General features: G+C 37.9%; 1 protein-coding gene across 7 annotated transcripts in view; it reads left to right on the top strand.

Moving 5' to 3' along the window:
* Nucleotides 1-25,874, top strand: part of CNOT1 (CCR4-NOT transcription complex subunit 1) — a 99,463-nt gene that overhangs the window by 24,266 nt on the left and 49,323 nt on the right. For all 7 annotated transcript variants that reach the window (XM_072826867.1, XM_072826870.1, XM_072826869.1 and 4 more), the window contains exons 2-14: nt 1,388-1,663; nt 12,756-12,863; nt 13,442-13,540; nt 13,916-13,984; nt 14,066-14,120; nt 14,606-14,809; nt 16,011-16,179; nt 18,514-18,640; nt 18,789-18,899; nt 20,359-20,529; nt 21,146-21,273; nt 23,195-23,435; nt 25,371-25,490. In XM_072826867.1, coding sequence (XP_072682968.1) covers nt 1,562-1,663; nt 12,756-12,863; nt 13,442-13,540; nt 13,916-13,984; nt 14,066-14,120; nt 14,606-14,809; nt 16,011-16,179; nt 18,514-18,640; nt 18,789-18,899; nt 20,359-20,529; nt 21,146-21,273; nt 23,195-23,435; nt 25,371-25,490 — 1,704 coding nt within the window. In that variant the 5' untranslated portion in view covers nt 1,388-1,561. The remainder of the gene's footprint in view (nt 1-1,387; nt 1,664-12,755; nt 12,864-13,441; nt 13,541-13,915; nt 13,985-14,065; nt 14,121-14,605; nt 14,810-16,010; nt 16,180-18,513; nt 18,641-18,788; nt 18,900-20,358; nt 20,530-21,145; nt 21,274-23,194; nt 23,436-25,370; nt 25,491-25,874) is intronic.

Genomic DNA, 25,874 nt, shown 5'->3' on the forward strand with positions numbered 1-25,874 from the left:
GGAGCATGTGGAGTGATACCATAGGTTGAACTTTTGCTTTGTATAAAGTTGAAACACCAAAACAATGTAGTGTTTCTAATTTGTTTAGAAATTGTTAAAGGTAAAGGTTTTACTGTCTCTAAGAGAGCCTTTTAATCTTTGTGAATTTTCAGGATGCCTGGGTGGCTCAGCAGTTGAGCTTCTGCCTTGGCTCAGGGTGTGATCCTAGAGTGCTGGGATCAAGTCCCACATTGGGCTCCCTGCATGGAGCCTGCTTCTCCCTCTCCCTGTGTCTCTCTGCCTCTCTCTCTTTTTGTCTCTCATAAATGAATGGATGAAATCTTTAAAAAAAATCTTTGTGGGGCAGCCTCTGTGGCGCAGCGGTTTAGCGCCACCTGCAGCCCAGGGTGTGATCCTGGAGACCATGGATTGAGTCCCACGTCGGGCTGTCTGCGTGGAGCCTGCTTCTCCCTCTGCTTGTGTCTCTGCCTGTCTCTCTCTGTGTGTCTATGAATAAATAAATAAAATCTTTAAAATAAAAAAAATAAAAATCTTCGTGAATTTTCTGATTATAATGAAATTTGGGGATTTTAGAACATGAAGTTTTGCATAAGTTCAGCTCCTTGTTTTTAAAGATTTTTGTGTTTCATCAGCGGTACTTGGTGAATTCCTAAGAAAAACTTGTGATTCTCTCCCCTCCTTTTTTTTCCTCCGCCCCTTTTTTTAATACAGAATAGTTTTTCTGACTCAGCCCCAGGTTGGAATTAAACAGATAAGCATCCTGTCATTTTCTGCTTAGGGCTTCCTTTTCTAAATCTTAGTAATATTTTCAACAATGTGGGAAGGAATTTGGGTTCTGAAGCTCTTACTTGCATTTATGACAGCCATTTAAAACCTAAAACATACACCCTAAGGTACAGCTTTAGGGCCAAACTATCATACTTGATTCTGAAGTGTAGTACACAAGGAGTAAAGTCAATAAATGAAATCTTAAAAGTAGGTTGTAGATGGTGTGTGTAGAGGAACTGAAAATGTCAGATGAGTTTCTTTCCATTAGTCCTAATTTTAAGTACTTTCCTGCTATTTCTGAAGAGTATAGTATAAGCAATCATTTTCAAGTAGATAAAATAGAAATCCATATATTTTGTCTTGCTAAACTGCAACTTTTTTGAGGGGGGATATTTCCTGCTTATACTGGCCTTACCTAATTTTCCAACTTGGCATCTTCTTCTGTAACTAGTGGTCGAGACATCTTAAAAAAAAATTTTTTTTTTTTTGAGTCCTTAGTGGTCTTTCAGGTATTAAGTTGGAGAGACAATGGCTATTCAACTCTTCTCTATATAAAAAAACTAATTTAAAAATCTGATTTTTCTTTTCTTTTTTTTTTTTTTTTTTAAAAAAAAAACAGGTGCCATGTTTCAGGACAGAGTAATACCCCTGGTAAAGAAGAACTGAAGACACTGTACAGACATCAGATATAGGCTAATTACAAAGAAAGCATTAACCTGCCTCTGAGGTGACTAAAGGGGAATAATGGTGATTTTGCGCCGGGCTCGGCCGCCTGCTTCCGCCCCAACCAGCAATGAATCTTGACTCGCTCTCGCTGGCCTTGTCTCAAATCAGCTACCTGGTGGACAATTTAACCAAGAAAAACTACCGAGCCAGCCAGCAGGAAATACAGCATGTAAGTAAACTTAGAAAACAAGTGCCATTAGAGGAATGAGTATGCAGTAGAAAGAAGGTTCTCCTCAGCTTTAATATATAAAAGATTTTATCCCAATCTATTTTTTTTTTTTAAAGATTTTATTTATTCATGAGACACACAGAGAGGGGCAGAGACACAGATAGGAGGGAGAAGCAGGCTCCTTGTGGGGAGCCAGATGCGGGACTCGATCCCCAGACTGGGGATCATGCCTTGGTGGGTGGAAGGCAGATCCTCAACCGCTGAGCCACCCAGGCATCCTTTTTTTTTTCTTTAAGATTTTATTCATTTATTTGACATAGAGACCGTGCATCCGTACATAAGCAAGTGGCAAGCAGGAGAGGGAGAAGCAGACTCTCTGCTGAGCAGGGAGCGATGCCTAACTGAGCCACCCAATTGCCCCCTCAATTTTTCCTTTTTTTTTTTTAATAGATTTTATTTTTATTGATGTGAGACACACACACACACACACACACACACACACACACACGCAGAGACACAGGCAGAGGGAGAAGCAGGCTTCATGCAAGGGAGCCTGATGTGGGACTTGATCCCGGGTCTCCAGGATCATGCCCTGGGCCAAAGGCAGGTGCCAAACAACTGAGCCACCCAGGAATCCCCCTCAATTTTTTCTTTAAAGAAGCCACAGATTTAAATTTTTCTATAAAAATTATGAAATGTCTGGTTTGTTTTGGTTTAGTCTCATTTTTTTCTTATCTATGTTTTACTATTTTTTATTTTTTAAAAATATTTATTTATTCATGAGAGACAGAGAGAGAGGCAGAGACACAGGCAGAGGGAGAAAGAAGCAGGCCCCATGCAGGGAGCCCGATGCGAGACTTGATCCCAGGTCCCCAGGATCACGTCCCAGGCTGAAGGTGGCGCTAAACTGCTGAGCCACAGGTGCTGTCCTTATCTATGTTTTAAAATTAAGATGTACTTCACAAACTTTAAAATTTACCCTTAGAATGAATGTGCAGTTTGGTAGTTTTTAGTGGATTTACTAAGTTACTTAATCATCACCATCTAACTCCAGAATGTTTTCATCACCTCGAAAAGAAATACTTGAATCTATTAGCAGTTGCTCTCCCATTTCCTTCTCCCTCCAGACCCTGGCAACCACTCATCTTTCTGCTTTTATGGATTTGCCTTTCTGGACATTTCATATAAATGCAATCATACCAGATGTGGCCATTTGTGTCTGCCTTCTTCCACTTAGCACAGTGCTTTCAAGATTCATCTGTCTCGTGGGGGCACCTAGGTGGTTCAGTCACTTAAATGTCCAACTTTCAGCTCAGGTCATGATCTCAGGATCATGAGATTGAGCCACACGTGGGGCTCTGCACTGAATGTGGACCCTTGCTTGAGATTCTCTTCCTCAACTCTTCCTTCCCCCCCCTTTAAGATGTTTCATCCATGTTGGGAGTCTGTGCCAGTATTTCATTCCTTTTTATGAGTAATAATACTGTATGAATATTATTTATAATAACGAACAAATAGTTCTGTGGATATTTTACATTTTGTTTATTCAGTTGGATATTTAATTTATTTCCATTTTGTGGCTATTAAGAGTTTCAACATTTGTTTATGAGTTCTTGGATCTTTGTTTTCAATTTTTGAGATATATAATAAAGAATGGAATTGATGGGTTATATGGTAACACTAACTTTCTGAAGAACTACCAGACTTTTCACTCGATCACTTTTCAATTCCACAAGTAGTTTACCAGGGTTCCAATTTTTCCTTATCCTTACTAACACTTGTTATTTTATATCTTTGTACCCATTCTAATGAGTATGGACAAGTACATTGTTTGGTAGTGTGGCTAATGCCGTTGAACATCTTTTCCCATGCTCCTCTTTGGAGAAGTGTTCAATTCAAATCTTTTGCCTCAGTGTTTTCACTGTTGACCTTCAATTTTAAAAAATCCTTGTTCTCAAGTATAGTTTTGACTTGTTGAGCATTTCATGCCTTTTTTTTTTTTTTTTTTGGGAAGAATGGAGACATTAGATACAGAGAGAGGCAGAGACATAGGCAGAGAGAGAAGCAGGCTCCCTGCATGGGACTCCAGGATCACACCCTGAGTTGAAGGCTGGTTTTCAACTGCTGAGCCACCCAGGTGTCCCTCATGCAATGTTTATGAAAGTTAAATAGTATACTGTATCTTAGTTTTAGTGATGGTACCCTTTTCTTATTAATAAATCAAATGGAGAGATGCATGCATGGGTGGCTCAGTGGTTGAGCATCTGCCTTTGGCTCAAGTTGTGAACCTGGGATTGAGTCCCACATCGGGCTCCCCGCAGGGAACCTGCTTTTCCCTCTGCCTATCTGCTCCTATCTATCTCTCATGAATAAACAAACAAGATCTTTAAAAAATAAATCAAATGGAGTTCCATACTTAGAATTGTATATGTTGTTAAATTAAAACTTACACTAGTTGTGTGATAGTAGTAGGTAGCTTTTCTGAACTTTATTTTCCTCATCTGCAAAATAAGGATAAAAATAAAATTTGTCTGACATCCTTGTTAGGAATAAATGAAGTTAAGAAGAGCACCTAGGGGCAGCCCAGGTGGCTCAGCGGTTTAGCACCACCTTCAGCCCAGGGCCTGGAGACCCAGGATCAAGTCCCACGTCGGGCTCTCTGCATGGAGCCTGATTCTCCCTCTGCCTGTGTCTCTGCCTCTCTCTCTCTCTCTCTCTCTCTCTCTCTGTCTCTCATGAGTGAATAAATAAAATCTTAAAAAAAAAAAAAAAGCACCTAATACAGTTCCTGTCATAAGCATTATTTAAAAAAAAATACGAATTCTCCTTTGTCTCCGTTACAAATTACATTTGTTATATAAGGTGGGTAGTATATAAGTACAAGCTTTTAAGTGAAACAGGTGCCTAATTATTTCAGGTAAATATAAGAAGAGTTTGTATGGTAAGTTTTTTCTCTTTTCCTTGTTTTTGGGATATGTAGAGGTTGTGGTTTAACTTTATTTTTATTATTTATTTATTTATTTTATTATTTTTTTATTTAAAATATTTTATTTGTTCATTTGAGAGACAGGGGAGAGAGTACAAGTGGGGAAAGGGAGAAGTGGACCCCGCTGTGCCAGGAGCCTGATGTGGGGGCTTGATCCCAGGACCTGGCGATCATGACCTGAGCTAAAGGCAGGTGCTTAACCATCTGAGCCACCCAGGTGCCCTAATTTTATTTTTAAAATAGATCATCTATTAACCTGATTACCCCAGTTACTCGTTTTTTCTTTGCCCTAGGCAATTGATGTTTTCTGTTTCTTAACTGTTCTTTCGAAGATACTTGCACATAGAAAACAGTAAAATATTATTCTGATAAAGCTGAACCATGTTAAACAAAATTATTCTTAAAAAGTTTAAAAATGAAGAAAATAGTAAAATATTTTCCATCCTTTTTTCATATGTTGGCATATGATAGTTTTCTGTATCTTGGGTTTTTTCTTTTCTAACTTACCAGTCTGTCTTAGAAATGATTCCTTGAAAAAAGAAAAAAAAAAAAAAAAAAGGAAATGATTCCTTGCAGGCCTGGCTGGCTTAGTTGGTAGAGCATCTGACTCTGGATCTTAGGGTAGTGAATTTGAGCCCGGTTGAACATGGAGTCTGCCTTTCAAAAAAAAAAAAAAAAAAGAAAGAAAGAAAAAGAAGAAAATAAAGTACTCCTTATTCTATACGTAAGATGTTTCTTCATTTAAGGCGGTGTAGGACACCATTATATGAATGATCATAATTTATTTCTCTATTGATGGACATTTAGGTTATATACTTTTTTTTTTTAAGATTTTAAAAATTTATTCATGAGAGACACAGAGAGAGAGAGAGGTGTGAGAAGCGAGAGAGAGAGAGAGAGAGGTGTGAGAAGCAGGCTCCACCCAGGGAGCCCGATGTGGGACTCGGTCCTCGGACTCCAGGATCATGCCCTGGGCTCAAGACAGGCGCTAAACTGCTGAGCCACCAGGGATCCCTGTATACTTTATTTTTTGTTTTTGCTATTGACATTGCTGTTACAACATTTTTTTTACGTGTGTTAGCTTTTTTGTAGAATAAATTCTTAGATATTCAAACTTGGGTCACTCTTTTCTAATGGAAAAGCTCAATTCTTGGAATTACTCAGTACTTATTTTTTCTTTTCATGTAGTTCAGTGTATGTAGTATATTGAAATTTTTTTTTTAATTTTTATTTATTTATGATAGTCACACACACACACACACACACACACACACAGAGAGAGGCAGAGACGTAGGCAGAGGGAGAAGCAGGCTCCATGCACCGGGAGCCCGATGTGGGATTCGATCCCGGGTCTCCAGGATCACGCCCTGGGCCAAAGGCAGGCGCCAAATCGATGCGCCACCCAGGGATCCCTGAAATATCAGCTTTGTATGCTTGTAGGGTTTATTGCAATTAATGCTGCTTTGATGAATTATAGTGGTTAAGTTCATTGTTCTTTTTTATTTTTTTAAGATTTTATTTATCCATTCATGTGAGACACAGAGGCAGAGACACAGGCAGAGAGAGAAGCAGGCTTCACACAGGGAGCCCGATGTGGGACTTGATCCCGGGTCTCCAGGATCAGGCCCTGGGCTGAAGCCGGCGCTAAACCTCTGAGCCCCCCGGGCTCAGGGGTCCTTTGATTAGAGAACAAAATCTAATCTCAATCTGAATTTTAGGGCCCTTTAAGTCCTTTTAAATCTTGGAATTTCCATTTTGGAGAAACAAATCCAATAATATCTCATTAGTGAAGACTTACCCCTTTTCGTCTTTATTTGGAATAATTCTTCAGGATAAATTCTGAAAGCTGTGTTGGTCAGAATGTGACCTGACAATTTCATTCAGCTATTTAAGCATCTGCTCTGTACCACACATTTATTGTTCAAAAAAAATTTTTAAGCCTTTATTTATTTGAGAGAAAGCTAGAGTGTGCTGGATGGAGCTGGAGGAGGGGCAAAGGGAGGGAGGATACAGGGACATTTGGACTCCATGCTGAGCTTCTGATTCAGGGCTTGATCTCATGACCCTGAGGTAATGACCTGAGCTAAAATCAAGAGTTGGATGCTTAACTGAGCCACCCAGGTGCCCCTTACTGTCACATCTTTTTTATTTTTATTTTTTAATTTATTTTTTTGTTGTCACATCTTCTTAAAAAAAAATATTTACTCATCAGAGACAGCGAGAGGGAGAAGAAGGCTCCCTGTGGGGAGCCTGATGTGGGACTCAATCTTAGGACCCTGGAATCATGCCCTTGAACTGAAGGCAGACACTTAACCACTAAGCCACTCAGGTGTCCCCCCCCCCCCCCCCCCCACTGTCACATATTTAAAAAAAAAAGCTATGGGTTCTGTGGGTGACTGAGTTGGTTAAACATGCGGTTCGGGTCATGATCTCAGGGAGGTGAGAAGGAACCCCATGTGGGTGCTCTGCACTGGTTGTGGAGCCTGCTTGGAATTCTCTTTCCCTCCCCCTTAGTCTTTCCCCAGCTCGTTTGGGCATGTGCACTTTCTCTCTCTAAAAGAAAATGCACAATAATTTTTAAACATGTAATGTCTAGTTAATACTCAAATTTCCTCTTTTGCCTCATTAAAAAATTTTTATAACACTTGGGCTTGAATTAGGATCCAAATAAAATAAGTGTTTGTTGCATTGGCCCTTAATAAATTTCTTTTAAAATCTGTGGTTTTTGGGACACCTAGGTGGCTCATTGTTTGAACATCTGCCTTTGGCTCTGGTTGTGATTCCAGGATCCTGGGATGGAGTTGGGGCTCCCCACAGGGAGCCTCTTTCTCCCTCTGCCTATGTCTGTGCTTCTCTCTGTGTCTCATGAATAAATAAAATCTTAAAAAAAGAAGAAAAAGTCTTCATTTGCAGGAAATAACATACTCAAGTGTCTAGCATCAAACCAGTAAAAGAAATATGAATAGGGAGAGGCAAAATAGGTGAAAGGGAGCAGGAAATAGAGTTCCAGTTATGAAATGAGTAAGTCACAGGAATGAAAGATCTAGAATATAGTCAATAGTATGGTAGTAATGTTATATGGTGACAGATGGTAGCAACACTTGGGTGGCATAGCAGAACATGGAATTGTCAGATCACTATGTCGTACTGTCAACCATACTTTGATACAAAAATATATATAAATAACAAAAATAATTATGGTAAGATGTTAAATTGCTGAATCTAGGCAGCAGTTATACAGCTGTTCACTGTACTACTATGATTTTTCTATACATGTGAAATTTTTCTTGATAAAACTGGGGATGAGGGGCATGTGTTACTTTTTAACTAAAGCAGGGACTACAAGCATGTGATGTGATTTCCAAAGACTTGTTTTCTTTTTTTAGAATTTTATTTAGAGAGAGAGAGAAAGAGCAAGAACGCAAGAAAGAGAGCAAGGGACAAAGTGTGGAGGGGGAGGGGCAGAGGAAGAGGGAGAGAAAGAATTTCAAGCAGACTCCCGCTGAATGCAGAGCCAGATAGTAGCTCAATCCCACAGCCATGAGATCATGACCTGCACTGAAATCAGGTGTCAGAAGCTCAACAGACTGAGCCACTCAGTTGCCCCCCAAAACTGACTTTATACTCAATTGTATTTTATTTTAAAATTTTTATTTATTCATGAGAGACACAGAGGCGCAGACATAGGCATTTTGGCTGACTTAGGCACAAGAGGACTAGCTTTTGGTCAGTCAGTTTCGACTTTCAGCATGCCTTGCTCAACTAACCTTAATCATTTCTTTTGATTTGTAGTGAGATATGTTTGACTCTTCTTTCATTTGAACGCTTAGGAGGCCATTCATTGTAGGGTTATTAATTGTTCTAACTTCAATACTGTTGTGTCACAGGTAATAGAGGGAAAGAGTTTGGGAAGCAGCTGGTTGGTGAAGTAGTCAGAAAACACATGGCGTTTATTACGTCTGGTGTCTTATGTGGGTGTAGTTATGGTGCCCCAAAACAATTCTAGTAGTAACATCAAAGGTCACAGATTATAGATCACCATAAGAAATATAATGGGAAAATTTGAAATATTGTGAGAATTACCAAAATGTGACAGAGACAAGAAATGAGTGAATGCTTTTGCAAAAATGTCACTGATAGTTGCCACAAACTTTCAATTTGAAAAACAAACATTATCTGTGAAGTGCAATAAAATGAGGTATAGCTGTGTATCTCACTAGAGATATACCATCAAATTAATGTTTTGAGGTATTAAGAGAAGTTCTTGGCATCGTTATACTACCAACTGGATATACAATTGGCTTCATTGTTTTCATATTACTTTCAGTATTTAGGGAATACTTCTAAGAATTTAATTTTGCTAGGTAATTATGTAAAATTTTTGTTCCCGAAGTTAAGTCTGTAAGACAACTTTTATTCAAAAGGCAATATAGTCTTACTAGACATGTGTTCTTTTTTTTTAAGTAGGCTCTCACCCAATGTGGGGCTTGAACTCATGACCCTGAGATCAAGAGTCCTCTCTGTTCCACCAGCTGAGCCCATCAAGCCCCATTACTAGAAGTGTATTATATATTGAATGGATTCAGTTCTTATTGCCTCCTGTCCTTTTTCTGTATTCCCCAAAAGCCCTCTATTTTCGTTCATTTCTTTTTTGGCTGCAGATTATTGTCAGATTTGTTTCATTTTGAACTTGAGTGGTGTTAATGAAATTCTTTTATGCTTGAGAATATGTTTTTCACTTTTATATATTTTTTAATTATTTATTCATGAGAGACACACACAGAGAGGCAGAGACATGGGCAGAAGGAGAAGCAGGCTCCCTGTGAGGAACCCGATGTGGGACTCGATCCCAGGACCCTGGGATCACGCCCTGGGCCAAAGGCAGGCGCCAAACCGCTGAGCCACCCAGGGATCCCCTATTGTATATCTTTTAATACTCCCATTCAGATCTTTTTGGATTTTGTTGTTTTCTTTGAATTTTTTTTTAAGATTTTATTTATTTATTCATGAGAGGTAGATAGAGGCAGAGACCTAGGCAGAGAGAGAAGCAGGCTCCATGCAGCGAAACCCCATGTGGGACTTGACCCTGGGACTCTGGGATCACACCCTGGGGTGAAGGCAGGTGCTCCAACCACTGTGCCACCCAGGTATCCCATCTTTGAATTTTTTTCATGTGGATTGAGATCTACTGATACGTGGTTATCTTTTCTGAAGATTTTTGCCTTAAGTTTCTTTCTTAAGTACTGCAAGCTTACTTGCATTTCCTTATCTTGTCCTTGGACCAGTGTTTTTTGAGGACTTTTCCCCTTAAAAACAGTTCATATAATTTCTTTGACAATATGAAATATTATTTATCTAAATTCTTCTGTTTATTTGGGTAAGTCCTTTAAATGTATGTTTTTCATCTGTCTTAACTGTTTGCTCCATTTATTTTACAGTTCTTTCAATAGGTTCTATGCTAAGTCTTTGGATTTTTGCTCATCTTTGAATCAACTCCGTTATTTACTCAAATGTAAACAATCTTAGGGATGTTTGAGGACAGGGAAGTATGTTGTGGTAGAGTGTCATTTCTGTTTTCTAATTATGTAATGGTTGCTACCTCCCATGTTCTCCTTCATTCTGCTTCTCCAGCATTCCCCTTTGGCTAGATGGCTTGCTCATAGACGTTAAAAGCGGTATCTTGAGCTTTGTTGTTTTTTTCAGCTCTACCTCCTTTGTCATTTATGCAGTATGTTGATCTAGGTTTCTAAATGTATAGTCTCTTTTCTTTAATGGCTCATTGTGCCCCAGATTCATCACTTGAACAGAGGGACATTTTTTGGGACATTCATCAGTCCTTAACAGTTTTATTTCTGGAATTCTCAGTCCCAGGTAGAAATCTACATTTGGCCTGTCATTTGAGGGTGGTAATAATGAACTATTCCTTTTCTCCCTGGACCACTTTTTTCAAGAGTATGTTTTACTGAAAATGGAAATTAAGTTTTTTGTTATTCAAGAACAGAAAAAAGTACTCATAGTTTCACCATGTTTTACTTAAGGGTTTGAAAAATTTGTCCTTTAAATTAATGATTTTCAAGTTAGAACTACCCTTTATATTTGATGCACAATTTTTTCATTTTTTATTATACTAAACAGTTTCAAATACATGCAGTATTTTTTTTTAATTTTTATTTATTTATGATAGTCACACAGAGAGAGAGAGAGAGAGAGGCAGAGACATAGGTAGAGGGAGAAGCAGGCTCCATGCACCGGGAGCCCGACGTGGGATTCGATCCCGGGTCTCCAGGATCACGCCCTGAGCCAAAGGCAGGCGCTAAACCGCTGCGCCACCCAGGGATCCCCATGCAGTATTTTTAAATAAAGTAACCTGAAGTATTCATACAGATAATATAATAAAAACCTAGAAATCAGTATTTTTAAGAATTAAAATTGTTTAGTAAGTATGATTACTAGGAAGATGCTTCGTTACTTGCATATATTACAGTCCAAAACTGTGATCATTGGAATGTAGAGAGTTACTGCCTTCAGTTTGTTTGTTTGTTTGTTTATTTATTTATTTATTAAGATTTTATTTATTCATTCATGAGAGACAGAGAGAGAGAGAGAGAAACAGCCTCCATTCAGGGAGCCCGATGTGGGACTCAATCCTGGGAGTCCAGGATCACGCCCTGGGCCAAAGGCAGGCACTAAACCACTGAGCCACCCAGGGATCCCCTGCCTTCATTTTAAATTTAAAAAAATCTGGGGACCCCTGGGTGGCTCACTGGTTGAGTGTCTGTCTGCCTTTGGCTCAGGTCATGATTTCTGGGTCCTAGGATCCAGTCCTGCATCAGGCTCCCCACAAGGTCTTATTTAACTGCTGCATTTTCTGGGTGGGGATAACTGAAATTAAAATAAGTTAACTTAGCCAGCTGCCATGTAATTATGGTACAGTGGAGTTGGACTACAGATCTTGATTTCTTAGTTCATGGACTATAGGATTTAAGGCTCATTAGTCTGATACAAGTATCCATCTCTTTATCTATAAAATTGCAGTAGATTTTGGCAGAGTTGTTGAAGATTAAACCAGGGAAGTTCAGTACCATATTTAGCCTAAAGTGTAAGAAAATATTTGTAATATTTAAATGATTACTCTGTCCTTGTTGTGTGCTAAGCTCTTTTCCAGGTGTGAAGAAGCTAGCTGAACTGCACAAATTTCCTGTTTTCATGCAACTTAAAGTCTAGTGGGGGATATTGAGAATAAATTTTCAGATGGTCATAAGCTCTATTAGGAAAAGTAAAGCAGTGTGAAGGGGTGATGGGAGGGCAGGTCATGTAGTTAGGAGCTGAGAGAACAGCTCATGTATAGATAATTGAAGCTCTCTAATTAGAATAGTGAGTACAAACATAGGTAAATTTAAGAAATAGCAAAAAAAACTAATGGAACTTGGGGGCAGCACTAAAGTACTGAACTTATTAGACTTTGTTTGTTTGTTTTTTCTTTTTTAATTTAAGCTCATGCCCAGTGCTGAGCCCAACTGAAGGCTTGACCTCAAAACCCTGAGATCAAGAACTGACCTGAGATCAGTTCTCAGTCAAGACTGAGAGATCTTGAGATCAAGACTCTCAAGACTGAGAGAACTGAGATCAAGAGCTGGACATTTAACTGACTGAGCCACCCAGGCGTCTCCAGACTTTTTTGTTTTGTTTTTAAGCACGTTGCCTTGTAGCTAAAGAGTTACAGTTGTGTTAGAGTTCAGGTTATATTTTTAGGGTACAAATACTGCATAGAAAAAGTGATTTTCTCGTAACTCTAGTTTGGTATAAAATTGTTGCCTTATAATTAAAAACTTTGTATTCTTACTACATGTCATTTATGCTACTTGGTGTTTTGGTTTAGATATTGACCAAAGTACACACAGTTATGTGGACTGATTAATTTCTTCTATTTTTCCTGCCAATGACTGTAGGAAACATTTAATTATAAAATATTGGTATCTCCATTTTATTAATTCCTGTAACTCTTACTCAAAATGAATAATTAATGTAGTTTGGGATTTTGCCTAGGGACATTTTTTTTAATCCTCCTTAATGGTGACTACAAATTTATATTTTTGGTCTTTTTAGATTGTGAATCGGCACGGTCCTGAGGCAGACAGGCATTTATTACGCTGCCTATTTTCGCATGTGGATTTCAGTGGCGATGGTAAAAGCAGTGGCAAAGATTTTCATCAGGTATTGGGACTTAGAGTTTATGTTTACTTAGATCTAGTTGTTCAATGAATTGCATTTTGGGCATAGTGTGTGTAGCAAACGACACATATAAATCATTCCAGAGATAATCTTAGCTCAATGGCTAAAAGATACTGGGATTTGTTCTTTTTTTGTTCCTCCCTTCTGCCTGGCTGCAGACCATTAATAGCTGCCTAGTTCAGGCTTAGATTGCTGGGGATCAGACTTGCCTACAGGAAGCAGGAATGTGGGGGAAGTCCTGCTTGATAAATAAGACAGAGAAGGGATCTTTGTTCTAGATAAAGTTTCTCTGGCTTGATTTTCAGTATGACAATAGTTTGTCATTATGTTGTTCCTTAGAGTTATCTTCTTGTCAGTGGAAACTATTCTGTAGAGGTGTTGGTGTTGACTTGTTGCTAATGGACTCTAGTTTAAATGGGATTTTTAAAGAGCTAATTCTGATAATGCTTAGAAAAAATGTGCAATATTGAATTACACTTTAATGTTCTGAGCACCTCTGTGTCTGTGAAGAAGATGAATGTTTGTGCTTGCTAATGAAAATTCACTTTTTATTTTTAAAGACTCAGTTTCTGATTCAGGAGTGTGCGTCGCTGATTACAAAGCCAAATTTTATCTCGACGCTGTCCTATGCCATTGATAATCCATTGCACTATCAGAAGGTTGGTATTGCTTTTATCTTTAGTAGTCCTAAGAATGTGACTTTCTAGAAAGGCCTTAAACCTTGATGTCATAATGACATGTCTTAATTAAAAAATTTCAGTAGTTACTTGGGTTTTTAAAAATTTTCTAGCAAAATCAAGACTGTTTGATAATTAATAGAAATGCACTAAAACCAGATAATTTGAAGGTTTAAAATGGTCAGTCCACACACAGTTCTAGGATATGGTGTATTGTTTCTAGCATGACTAGAGAATTCTGTCACTCCTCTGTAGCAGCATAATTGGGTGAATAGATGCTTTTATAAACTTGCTGAAAATCTTAAGTTCTCTTTTTTAAGTTTTTGTTGTTTTAAAATAAAGTTTGGTTTGTTTCAGAGTTTAAAACCTGCACCCCACTTATTTGCCCAGCTGAGTAAAGTTCTCAAGTTAAGCAAAGTACAAGAGGTAAGTGATTAAAGAAGAGAGGCAAAATTGAATTAAAAACAATTACTTGACTCTTCGGTCAATCTGACCCTTTTGTTTCAGGTAATTTTTGGCCTTGCCCTCTTGAATTCTTCCAGCTCAGATCTCAGAGGTTTTGGTAAGTTCTTTTTTCTTAAAGATCCTGTAGTGAAGTTAATTCTTTAAAATCCATGAGTTTTTGAATCTTGAGGCTCCATAGTTTAAATTTTAGAGTGTAAGATAATCCAGGATTATTTTCTTTTGGCCGGTCTTTCGAATGTATATATGTATGGTAAAAACATGCCATAAAAAACTTAATTTCATAACCATTTTTAAGTGTATCGTTCAGTAGTGTTACTATATTCATTGTTGTGTAATAGATGTTTGGAACTTCTTCATTTTGCAAAACTGAAACAGTAAACCCTCTGAACAATTCTCCATTTCTCCGTCCCCCAGCCCCTGGCAATTGGCTTTATTTTATACCTGCCAGCTATAACTATGAAAACATTAGAGGGTAAGGGGTGAGTTGGTGAATAAGAATGATGGTCATCTGTGTTCTGATGTGACTTTTTACCTATTGTGGTGCAAAAGTAATTTGTGGTTTTTGGTTTACCTGACTTCTAGCTGCCCAGTTTATCAAACAGAAGCTTCCTGATCTTCTGCGTTCTTACATTGACGCAGACGTCAGTGGAAATCAAGAAGGTGGCTTCCAAGATATAGCAATAGAGGTTCTACATCTCCTCCTCTCCCATCTCCTCTTTGGGCAGAAGGGAGCCTTTGGAGTTGGACAGGAACAAATAGACGCTTTTCTTAAGACGTTGCGCAGAGGTAAAGGAGTATCTGTTGCCTACAAAAGATTATTTCTTTGGATGAACACAAACACATTAGAATACAAGTGAAGACCATGATTTCTGTACTTAAGTTTAACTTTTAAAAAGAGAGTATTTTGTAATTTCAAATATGAAACTGACTAAAGCCTCATAGGAAAAGTTATAAAATGAACATGACTTCAATAATCTTGTTCTGTAAATACAGTCTAAGTTATGACTTAGTATATTTCCATGTAGTCTAGACTCCATCACCTTAGGGTGATGGAGACTACATTGTTGTGGTATGTTCTTTTTACTTTAAAAAATTGATCATTATTGATATCCCCATTTTGTGGACTTTTTGTATTGCTGTGCTAAGATAACTCCTGGTCCTGTTGTTATTCTTTTCTCAGATCTTTATTTTAGAGACATAAGTAGTCTTTTAAAAACAAATCTTTGTACACTAACTGCTGTTCATTTTCACTGTTAAAACTTGACTATTTATGGCTTAGTTTATTCAAAAAAATTTTTTGGAAAGATTTACTTATTTGAGAGAGAGAAAAAACACACCTGAGCCAGGTGGGGGAGGGGCAGAGGGAGAGGCAGAAAAGAAGCAGACTCCCCGCTGAGCTTGGGGTTCAATCCCAGAGGACCCTGAGACCATGACCTGAGCCGAAATTAACAGTTGGATGACTAACCAACTGAGCCATCCAAGTGCTTCTTAATTAAAAAAAAATTAAAGTTTAATTATATTTAAGTAATCTCTACACCCAACAAGAGGCTCAAACTCAGAACCCTGAGATCAGGAGTTGCGTGCTCTTCCAACTCAGCTAGCCAGGTGCCCCCTGTATAATTTAATTTTAAACTACATTAACTTTCTCAATGATAGAAAGCTTTCTTCTTGTCAGTAAAGTTACATTGATACTCTGATTCTCTCTAATGTTGTCTTTGGGAACTGGTAGTCCTGTGAAAACTTAAAGTGATATTGTGAACTGGCCACTAGATACTGGGATCCTAATACAAACAAATTATTCAAGCAGATTTTGTGATGAGAAAATGTTCATATTTTGGAATTGGTGTTAAGGTCATAACATGGGTTTGTTGGATTGGAAAACACTGAAAAAACTTGGAAAATGAACTTATGGAAGATTAAAGTTTGAGGCGCTTTTAGGATTGTTTTTAATCGGGATAGCAGTCATAATCTTCTTTTCCTCCTTCAGATTTTCCCCAGGAACGCTGTCCCGTGGTGCTTGCACCACTTTTATACCCTGAAAAACGGGACATTCTAATGGACAGGATCCTGCCTGATTCCGGAGGGGTAGCTAAAACCATGATGGAGAGCTCCTTGGCTGATTTTATGCAGGAAGTAGGCTATGGCTTTTGTGCAAGGTTGGTAGTAAGACATATTAAACTTTTGATTACTCTTGTGCCAAATATGTAATTTTTTTAAGGCAAGTTCCTAAGATTAGTTAATGTGCTATTATCTCTGCCTCTCAGGAATTTCTCTTATAAATTTATTTATTTATATATAGAGAGATTTATAGATCTATAGATATCTTTCTCTCTCTCTCTCTCTATATATATATATATAGACATATGTATATTATTTATTCATCAGAGACACAGAGAGAGGCAGAGACACAGGCAGAGAGAGAACCAGGCTTCTCATAGGGAGCCCAATGCAGGACTCCATCCTGGGATCTCGATATCATGCCCTGAGCCAAAGACAGACGCTCAACCTCCTGAGCCACCCAGGCGTCCCATGCTTCTAAATTTAATCTTACACATACAGGCATGCCTCGTTTTGTATGCTTCAGTTTACTGTGCTTCAGAGATACTGCACTTTCTTTTTAAAGATTTTATTTACTTATTCATGAGAGAGACAGAGAGAGAGGCAGAGACACAGGCAGAGGGAGAAGCAGGCCCCATGCAGGGAGCCCGATATGGGACTGGATTCTGGGTACCAGGATCACGCCCCAGGCTGGAGGCGGTGCTAAACCGCTGAGTCACCAGGGCTGCTTCCCCCCCCCCCCCCCCCCCCCCATTAAACAAACTGAAGGTTTGTGGCAACCCTGTGTCAAGCAAGTCTTGGCACATTTTTTCCAATAGCATTAGCTTATTCTTGTCTCCTTTTTGTCACGTTTTGACATTTCAAACTTTTTTATTACTCTGTTAATGGTGATCTATCATCAGTGATTATAACTCACTGAAAGCTCAGATGTTGGTCAGCAAATTTTAAGCAAAAAAGTATTTCTGTTTAGACTTAATGTTATTGCAAACTCGGTAGACCTACAGTGTAGTGTAAACATAATTTAAATACCCTGGTAAATGAAAAAATTCATTTGACTTGGTTTTTTTTTTTGTTGTTGTGTCTGGAGCCTAATTCATAAAATCTCCTGGATATGCCTGTACTAGTTTTGGTGGCAGCTGTAAATATCCTGGTGGCTAAATTTCTGTCTCTTTTTCCTCCCCTAGTTTCTCAATTTAGAAATCAGAGCTTCCTAGTCTAGTTGCCAGGATAGACATTTTTAGCCTTTAGAGGGGAGAGAGCATTAAGGGGAGTATTTGTGGAAACTGTATCAATTCCTACTGGATGTGTTTGTCTTTTCCCTCCTTGCACCTTCAAAATCCCCACTGTATCTTCATTTTCTACAAGCTTCCTTTTTTTTCCCCCAAGCTTCCTTTTTTTATTGTTTCATAGCTGCCACTTGAAGGTTTTTTCTCACTTGCTAGGGACACTAAAGGAAATACTGTAGTGTATTTAGAATACACTAAATTCCACTGTTAGTGGAATTTATGACCGTGATAAAGTAGATTGTCAATGTTTTCTTGAGAGTTAAGGGCATTAATGCGTTCTGCTTTGACTTTCAGTGTAACTTTTAATGTTTTCAAACTGTTCATACAAACCAAATTTCCAATTTTGAAAATACATTTGTGGGTGTGAATATGTGCCTGTTATAAAACTTTTGTTTAGTTAAACTTCAAGGAAAAAAGTAGAAGAGTTAGGATATATTTTCAATATTTGTATGTATTATAATAATCAAACTCACTTTGTATGTATTATAATCAAACTCACTTTGACTTTCAGTATTTTAGTTTATTATTCTATTTTTTATCTTTTTTGAGGGGTTAGGGGTGGGTCAGAGGGAGAGAGAGAGAATCTTAATTTCCCTGCTGGGTTCTGTGTCATGACCCTGAGATTATGATGTGAGCTGAAATCAAGAGCTGGATGCTTAGCCAGCTGACCACCCAGGCACTCTTAAGTATCAGTATTTTAAAGAGCAACTTGATTCATATTGAAGATGAATTAAATTTTGTTTGTGTGAAAGATAATCATTCCTTTTGGCTTGGCTTTTCTTCCATCGATCTTTGAAACTTCTTCTATTTTTTTTCCCTCCAGTCTTATTGAGAAGTAATTGATGGACATCACTGTACCAGCTTAAGCATATAGCATGATGGTTTGATTTACATATATTGTGAAATGATTACCATGATAGATTCAGCTAATATCCATCTTATCATATAGACAAAGTGAAAAGAAAAGTTTTCCTATTTTCTTGGTTAAGTAGGTGTTTTTTTATATTTATAGCTATATAAAATAACATGGAATGAAGCTTATTAGTAAAAGTCGAGGGTTTCACTTAGGGCTTATTTCATACTAGCATCTCTTAACCTTGGTAATGAAGGTGGTAGCGTTTTCCTGAGGTTTAATTTTTGTTTCAGTATTGAAGAATGTCGCAGTATAATCATGCAATTTGGTGTTCGGGAGGTCACAGCTGCCCAGGTTGCCAGGGTTTTGGGAATGATGGCTCGCACCCATTCAGGATTGACAGATGGAATTCCATTACAGGTAAATACAGAAATCAGCTGGTTTGCCATGTGAATTAATATCCTGCCCTCTTTATTTTATTTATCAAATTACAGTATGATTGATCTACCAACTAGAGCTAAGTACTTTAAGTAGTTGGGTTTGTTTAATTCAAATTTTACTTGTACAGAGTATCTCTGCTCCTGGCAGTGGGATCTGGAGTGATGGAAAAGATAAAAGTGATGGAGCACAGGCACACACATGGAATGTAGAAGTCTTGATTGATGTTCTCAAGGAACTGGTAAGTACATGTAAATCATGATCTTATATTTTTGGTGTTAATATAGATCAAAGAAAGCAATTTTTAATAAATAAAATGCTCAGCCGAATGAGAGCAGCAGTTTTGGGGGTCCCGACTTCATTGGCTTCATAGTAATGAAGTTTATGAGATGATTATGTTTTAGAGCAAGCATTAATGTCTTCATGGTTTACAAGAAGTCACAGAACAAAACTAAATTATCCATGGTGCTTTGAAGAGTTTTAAATACAAACTTTGGACAGCCTTTTTCTTTTTTTCTTTTTCTCTTCTGATTTTATTTACTTATTCATGAGAGACACAGAGGCAGAGGCAGGAGAAGCAGGCTTCATGCAAGGAGCCCGATACGGGACTTGATCCCAGGACTCCAGGATCACGCCCTGAGCTGAAGGCAGACGCTCAACTGCTGAGCCACCCAGGCATCCCAGCCTTTTTCTTTTCAAGCATAAAATAAACTTAGTACTTTGTGCCGATTATTTGGTAAATTAACTTCTATAAACTTGTTGCCTTTGCTTTGTGTTTTCTGAAGTCTCATACTACTTTTTTGAATACCTTTTCATAGAACATTTTTTTAAATGGAATTTTCAATCATTTTGACTTAAAGAATTTAGACCACTTATCCTGATGCATAAAATTGATATACTTTTTAGGGGGAGATCTTCAGTTAATTAAGAATGGTATTGGGAGGGTGCCTGGATGGCTCAATCTGTTAAGTGTCCAACTTGATTTTAGCTTAGGTCGTGATCTCTGGGTTGTAAGATCAAGCCCTGCATCAGGCTCTGTGCTCAGCATGGAGTTGGCTTGAGACTCTGCCATTGCCCCCACACATGGGTGCATGTGTTCTCTCTCTCAAATAAAATCTTCAAAAAAACTGATATTTGAGATAATTATCTTTACCACTTTGTTTCAAGGTAGTAGAATCTTGGTGTAAAAACAAAGAGGCACTAACTGAAGAGTTTTGCCAAACTGGGGTAGGATTGTTTGTTGGACTAAGTACAGAAGAGAGAAATCCCCTTTACACACTCCAATGGTCAGAATATATCATGATCTAAAAGGTGGAATGCCTTGCTAGTAGAACCAGTTATTTTATTTTATTTTTTAAGATTTTATGTATTTACTCAGAAAAAAAGAGAGGCAGAAACATAGGCAGATGGAGAATCAGGCTCCTCAAGAGGAGCCCCATGTGGGACTCAATCCTGGGACCCTCGGACCACACCCTGAGCCAAAAGCAGATGCTCAACCACTGAGCCACCCAGGTGCCCAGGACCAGTTCATTTTGAATATTAAGAATTACTTTTCTAAGTCTCTAGAAATGCCAGGTTATGATTATTTTGAGTTTATAATTAGAACATTTTAATTTTAGATTTAATTTGGCTCTTTGGATAAAGCATAGAAATATGTATACTTTTTGTTCATTAGATTATAAAATGTTTTTCTGTTTTAGAACCCGAGTTTGAATTTCAAGGAAGTAACTTATGAACTGGACCATCCTGGATTTCAAATTCGTGATAGTAAAGGACTTCATAATGTGGTTTATGGCATTCAGAGGGGTTTAGGTATGGAAGTGTTTCCAGTAGACCTCATATATAGACCTTGGAAACATGCAGAAGGCCAGGTAAGTGAATGCTGTTTCATTGTAGAAGGGGAAGCAAATAATGACTTCTTCCTTATATAATATAGTGCCATCTATCCATTGATTACTTTTTTATTTCATTAAAAAAATTTTTTTTTAAGATTCCATCTATTTATTCATGAGAGACACACACAGAGAGGGGCAGAGATACAGGCAGAAGGAGAAGCAGGCTCCATACAGGGAGCCTGTCGTGGGACTCCATCCCGGGACTCCAGGATCAGGCCCTGGGCTGAAGGTGGCGCTAAACCGCTGAGCCACCCAGGCTGCCCTAAATTATTGTTTTAATGTAGAATTTGCTTTGTGCAGTGCAGAGTAGCAGAGACTGTCAATAAATTTTGAAAAAAAATATCATCATAGTTTAGTACGGTCAGACTTAACTGAAATATGTATAGCAACCATTTTCCCAGCTGTCTCCAAGACCATTTTATCTCATACTTTTCATGTGTTTGAATTGTCTATGGTTTTGAAAGAGCACGTAATTAAGATTTAAAAGATGAATTGTTCTAGTAAGATTGAGAGTAGCCTAATAAAAATATTTCCTATTTTTATAGCATTTGCAGCCATTTATGGTGGTAAGGACTTTGTTCTCTTGTTCCAGCTCTCTTTCATTCAGCATTCCCTTATAAATCCAGAGATCTTCTGTTTTGCTGACTATCCCTGTCATACGGTTGCCACTGATATTCTGAAAGCACCACCAGAGGATGACAATCGAGAAATTGCCACATGGTAAAGACTCTCCACTAGCTTTTCTTGCAAGGGCCACTTCTGCTTGCTTTTTCTTTGCAGTACAAAATTAACAGGGAGCAATTACTTAGTTAAAAGGTTTTTGCCAAAACCATATTTTTAATGAGCTTATTTAAACTTTAAATTTTTATAGAGGGATGTTGATGGATAAACATCCATTTTTAGTTTCTTTATCTTTAGATAGTTATGTTTTTACTCTTAAGTTCTGCCAGTGGGTATTCTCTGAAACTGTCACATATTGGAATGAGGTTTTACTTCTCCCTTAGTTTAGATCCCTTTCTTCTGTGTACAGATTTGCTTGTTTTCTTTCCTTTGTAAGTAGCTCAAGATGGCCAACCCATCAATTCTAATCCTTTCAGCTAAATTACCTAGTTTATTTGAGTTCCAATTCCTAATTTCTGAGGGAGAATCTGACTCTGGGCCAGTACGTTTCTCCTGGAACTCAAGTCCCTCCTCTAGGAATGTGAGGTAAGGATGGTGAAAGTTCTTCCATTACTGTACACACACGCACATATCCGCAGCTCAACTGAGCGGGGGGGTGGGGTGGGGGGGGACACATGGGCCAGCTTGCTCCTCAAAGGTAACTACTTTGTTTCTTACATTTTTTCTAAGTAGTTTTCTGAGACCCTTTTCCAACATGGAGCAGATCATTGCATTTTGAGGGTTATGGGTGGGATTTTTAGGGCAGTGTAAAACCCTTTAGGCATTGCCAGATCTACTAAAGTAGAAGATGGTGAACTTTTCTTGTAACGGATTAGTTAATATCTGTCTGGCTTTTCTGGTTAGGTGGTCTCTGTAGCAACTGCTTAAATCTTTATTGTAGCAGAGTATAAACATGGGTGTAGCTCTTTCAATAAAACATTTACTGATAGGCAGTAGGAGGTAAGATTGGTCCTGTGGATGTAGTTTGCTGATCCCTGTTCCAAAAGATTGACCCCCCCCCCCCCCTTGTAGTAGTTTGTTTTAAAGTGTGTCCTTTTTGCAGGTGCTAGAAGATTGGATATGAAGGCTTAGTTGCTGCTTTTTTTTCTCTGTCAGTCTAATAGTATAGCAGTATTTCTTTTATAAAACTGAAATGTCATAGTGCATTTAACAATTCCTTAACATAGCTGTATATTCAAATTTGTATCAAAAACGTCTTTTTAACAGTTTGTATGATGAAGAATCCAGACAGGATTCACATAGTTTCTTTTATTCTGTAAGTCTTCCTTTTCTCATTCTCTTTTGAAGTATAATTTTTTCTATCGCTTTGATGAAGTAATAGGATAATTTATCTTTTAGTCTACTCATTGGTAGGGGGTTTATGTTTCCTCATGGCATTTAATTTGATCTCTATCCCCATAGTTTTCATGGACTTAGGGTAGAGTAAGATCTTGAGATTTGATTAAAGTCAACCAAATTCAGCTTCTTGGGGCAAGAATAATGCATAGGGGATGCTGTGGACTTCTGAACTTGCTTGACATCAGGAGGCACTTAAGTTATACCTTTGTATTACCAAAGTAAGTGTTCAGGCTATATTTTTGTGTAGATTTTTTGTGTGTGTATAAATTAGGTCTATGTTTATATTTTGGATTTTTGACTTTCTAAAGTTTGTGATGTTTCTATTTTTTACACTAATCACAAAAATCTTTGATGTTAATTCCTTGGTAAGAAGGATCCATGATTATATTACTGGTCTGTGGTGTCCCCCCCTACTTCATCACTTACTGTCAACTTGGACTGCCTTTGAAATTAGTTTGAAAGTATACCAGCATATAATTTTAGTATGAACACCTCCAATTTAAATATTTTTCAAGTTGATAACTCAATTTTGTTTTAATAGCTGGTATCACTCATTTGGAAAAATGGATTTTTGTATACTTAGGTCTTCATTGACGAAGTATCTTACTTCCATTCTTGTTAGGAAGAGCTTGGATTTGATTGAATCTCTGCTGAGGCTTGCAGAGGTGGGGCAATATGAGCAAGTCAAACAGCTCTTCAGCTTCCCCATTAAACACTGTCCAGACATGCTGGTATTGGCCTTACTACAGATCAACACCTCTTGGCACACCTTGCGCCATGAGCTCATCTCCACACTGATGCCAATTTTCCTTGGAAACCATCCCAACTCTGCTATTATTTTGCACTATGCATGGCATGGACAGGTAAGACATGAGCATTTCTTTCTTTTAATAATTGACATTCTTTGGAGGATGTTCAACAGAATTGTCAATCTTAAGTTTATGACATTTATGGAAAGTGGCTCTTCCATCAAACTTACTTTATCTTTTAGCATCATGGGTGTTAAAATCTAAGACTTCAAAGAAAAATAGGGAGGAGGCAAAAAGCCCCACATTCAGTATCATGAAAGTTCTGTACTACGAGGCATCAGTATGCTTTTGATAATTGTAAGGAGTTTAATTACTTACCATGAAACGAGAAGGTGCTCCTGTCACTTTTTAAATAGTAAATGGGAGATTACAAATTAATTGATATTTTTCTTTTATCCAAGCCCAACGTCTAAATTTTATTTTGGTTTCTGCTGAAAATGCCTTTTAAGCTCTGTGCTTTTACTCCCTATTCCTGTAGAATTTACTTTACCTGTAAATATTTTTTGTTCATTGAAATTTTTTCCCATAATAGCCTATATTTTTAATAATGCAGAAGCTTAGGAAAAGCAGTTATCAAGCACTTTATCCCTATAAGACAAAAAAAAAAAGATTATTTAATAGAGAGCATGCATGGGAGAGGGAGCAGAGGGAGAGAATCTCCTAGCAGACTTCCTGCAAGGTGTGGAACCCACATGGGGCTACATCGAATCACCCTGAGATCATGACCTGAGCTGAAACCAATAGTTGGACGCTTAACTGACTGAGCCACACAGGTGTCCCTCAAGTGCCTTGTTTTGGCTACTTTTTTCTTTAATCATTTTATTTTCAATAGTTGACATATACAAGCCCTTTATTTTTTTATTTCTTATTTTTTAAAGATTTTATTTATTCATGACAGAAAGAGAGAGAGACAGAGACACAGGCAGAGGGAGAAGCAGGCCCCATGCAAGGAGCCTGACGTGGGACTTGATCCTGGGTCTCCAGGATCATACCCCAGGCTGAAGGCGGTGCTAAATCGCCGAGCCACCGGGGCTGCCCATACACAAGCCCTTTAAAATATTTGTTAAGATTCTCATTTATAAATGAAAGTGTTAGCTTTGGTTCTGTGCTATTCAGTCAGCCCTCCATTTCTAGAGATTCATATTACATAGTAAACTTACAGGTTACAGAATGTTTAACAAACATTTATTCAAAAGTTTGCAGCCCAGATATTTTAAGGTCTTTCTTGCCATAGCTATGAGGGTATGAAGGGCAGGCCAAAAGGAGCTGCATCTCCTCACTTCTTGTTGAATATTTGTTTCATTTGGATCTTCTGTTGCTCTAGGACAGTTACTGGAAAGGGATTTAGGTGTACAGTGATAGCAGTTGCTTTGCCATTGCTTCTATGAGAACTGTTCCCGAAATACCAACTGTTTATTTCTATCATTCAGCTGCAAGCCTTTAGATCAGTCCTTAAAGCCAGACTGTTTTCTGGAAAAAAAGGAAATTGAATGATTACCAAAAAAAACATTCTTATTTGTGAAAATAGCTAGATGTAGAATACCACTCTTGGAAATACTGATGGAACACTGCATTGTGTGACATGAGAACTTATTACCTTAAAATATTTTTTAAAAATTTATAGACCATTAATTTATAATTTAATAAGGAATTTTTTTTAAATAATAAGGAATTTATACAAATTTCTTGTACCCGTATGTTCACATCATATTCTATTCTGTTTGAAAATGTTTTGACAGACGTTTTATAGGACATTTATTGAATGACTCTGACCCAAGGTTTAGGGACAGGCTTTCATTTGGAAGATGTGGAAGTAACTTTACTACAGAGAATGTCACTGCATCACTGCTTGAGGATTAAACTTAATGTCTTTATTGATGCATTTCAATTTTACATAAATATAACAATTTAAATTAGCTGGGTGTTTGCAGTAGTGCCTATGAAAATGTTAATCAGTATTGATATGTAACCCCCGTTTTCTTTTCTTAGGGACAGTCTCCCTCAATCCGCCAACTTATCATGCATGCAATGGCAGAATGGTACATGCGAGGGGAGCAGTATGACCAGGCCAAATTGTCTCGAATACTTGATGTGGCCCAAGACTTGAAGGTGAGCTTGGAGGGACAGGTTAGCACTTATATATTAACGAGAAGAAAATCACAACATTATTTTTTAAAGATATATGTTAGCTTGAGTGGGCATGTGGGGGGTGGGGAGTGGCAGAGAATCTCAAGCAGACAAGCTGACTTGCTGAGTATGGAGCCTGACGCGGGGCTTGATTTCATCACCTGAGATCACAGCCTGAGCTGAAATCAAGTTGGATGCTTAAAACTGTGCCACCCAGGTGCCCCCAAAATTTTTCATTTAACATATGCCTTAAGAATAATTCAAATGTAACTAACTTTTAGCTAAATTATGTTGAGATTTACAGTTTGCCTTTTAAGTTCAAATGTATTGGAAGGAGAGTGGTTTTAGAAATGTAAAAAATGGGGC

This window comes from Canis lupus, chromosome 5, assembly GCF_048164855.1.
Source record: "Canis lupus baileyi chromosome 5, mCanLup2.hap1, whole genome shotgun sequence".
Taxonomy (NCBI): Eukaryota; Metazoa; Chordata; class Mammalia; order Carnivora; family Canidae; genus Canis; species Canis lupus.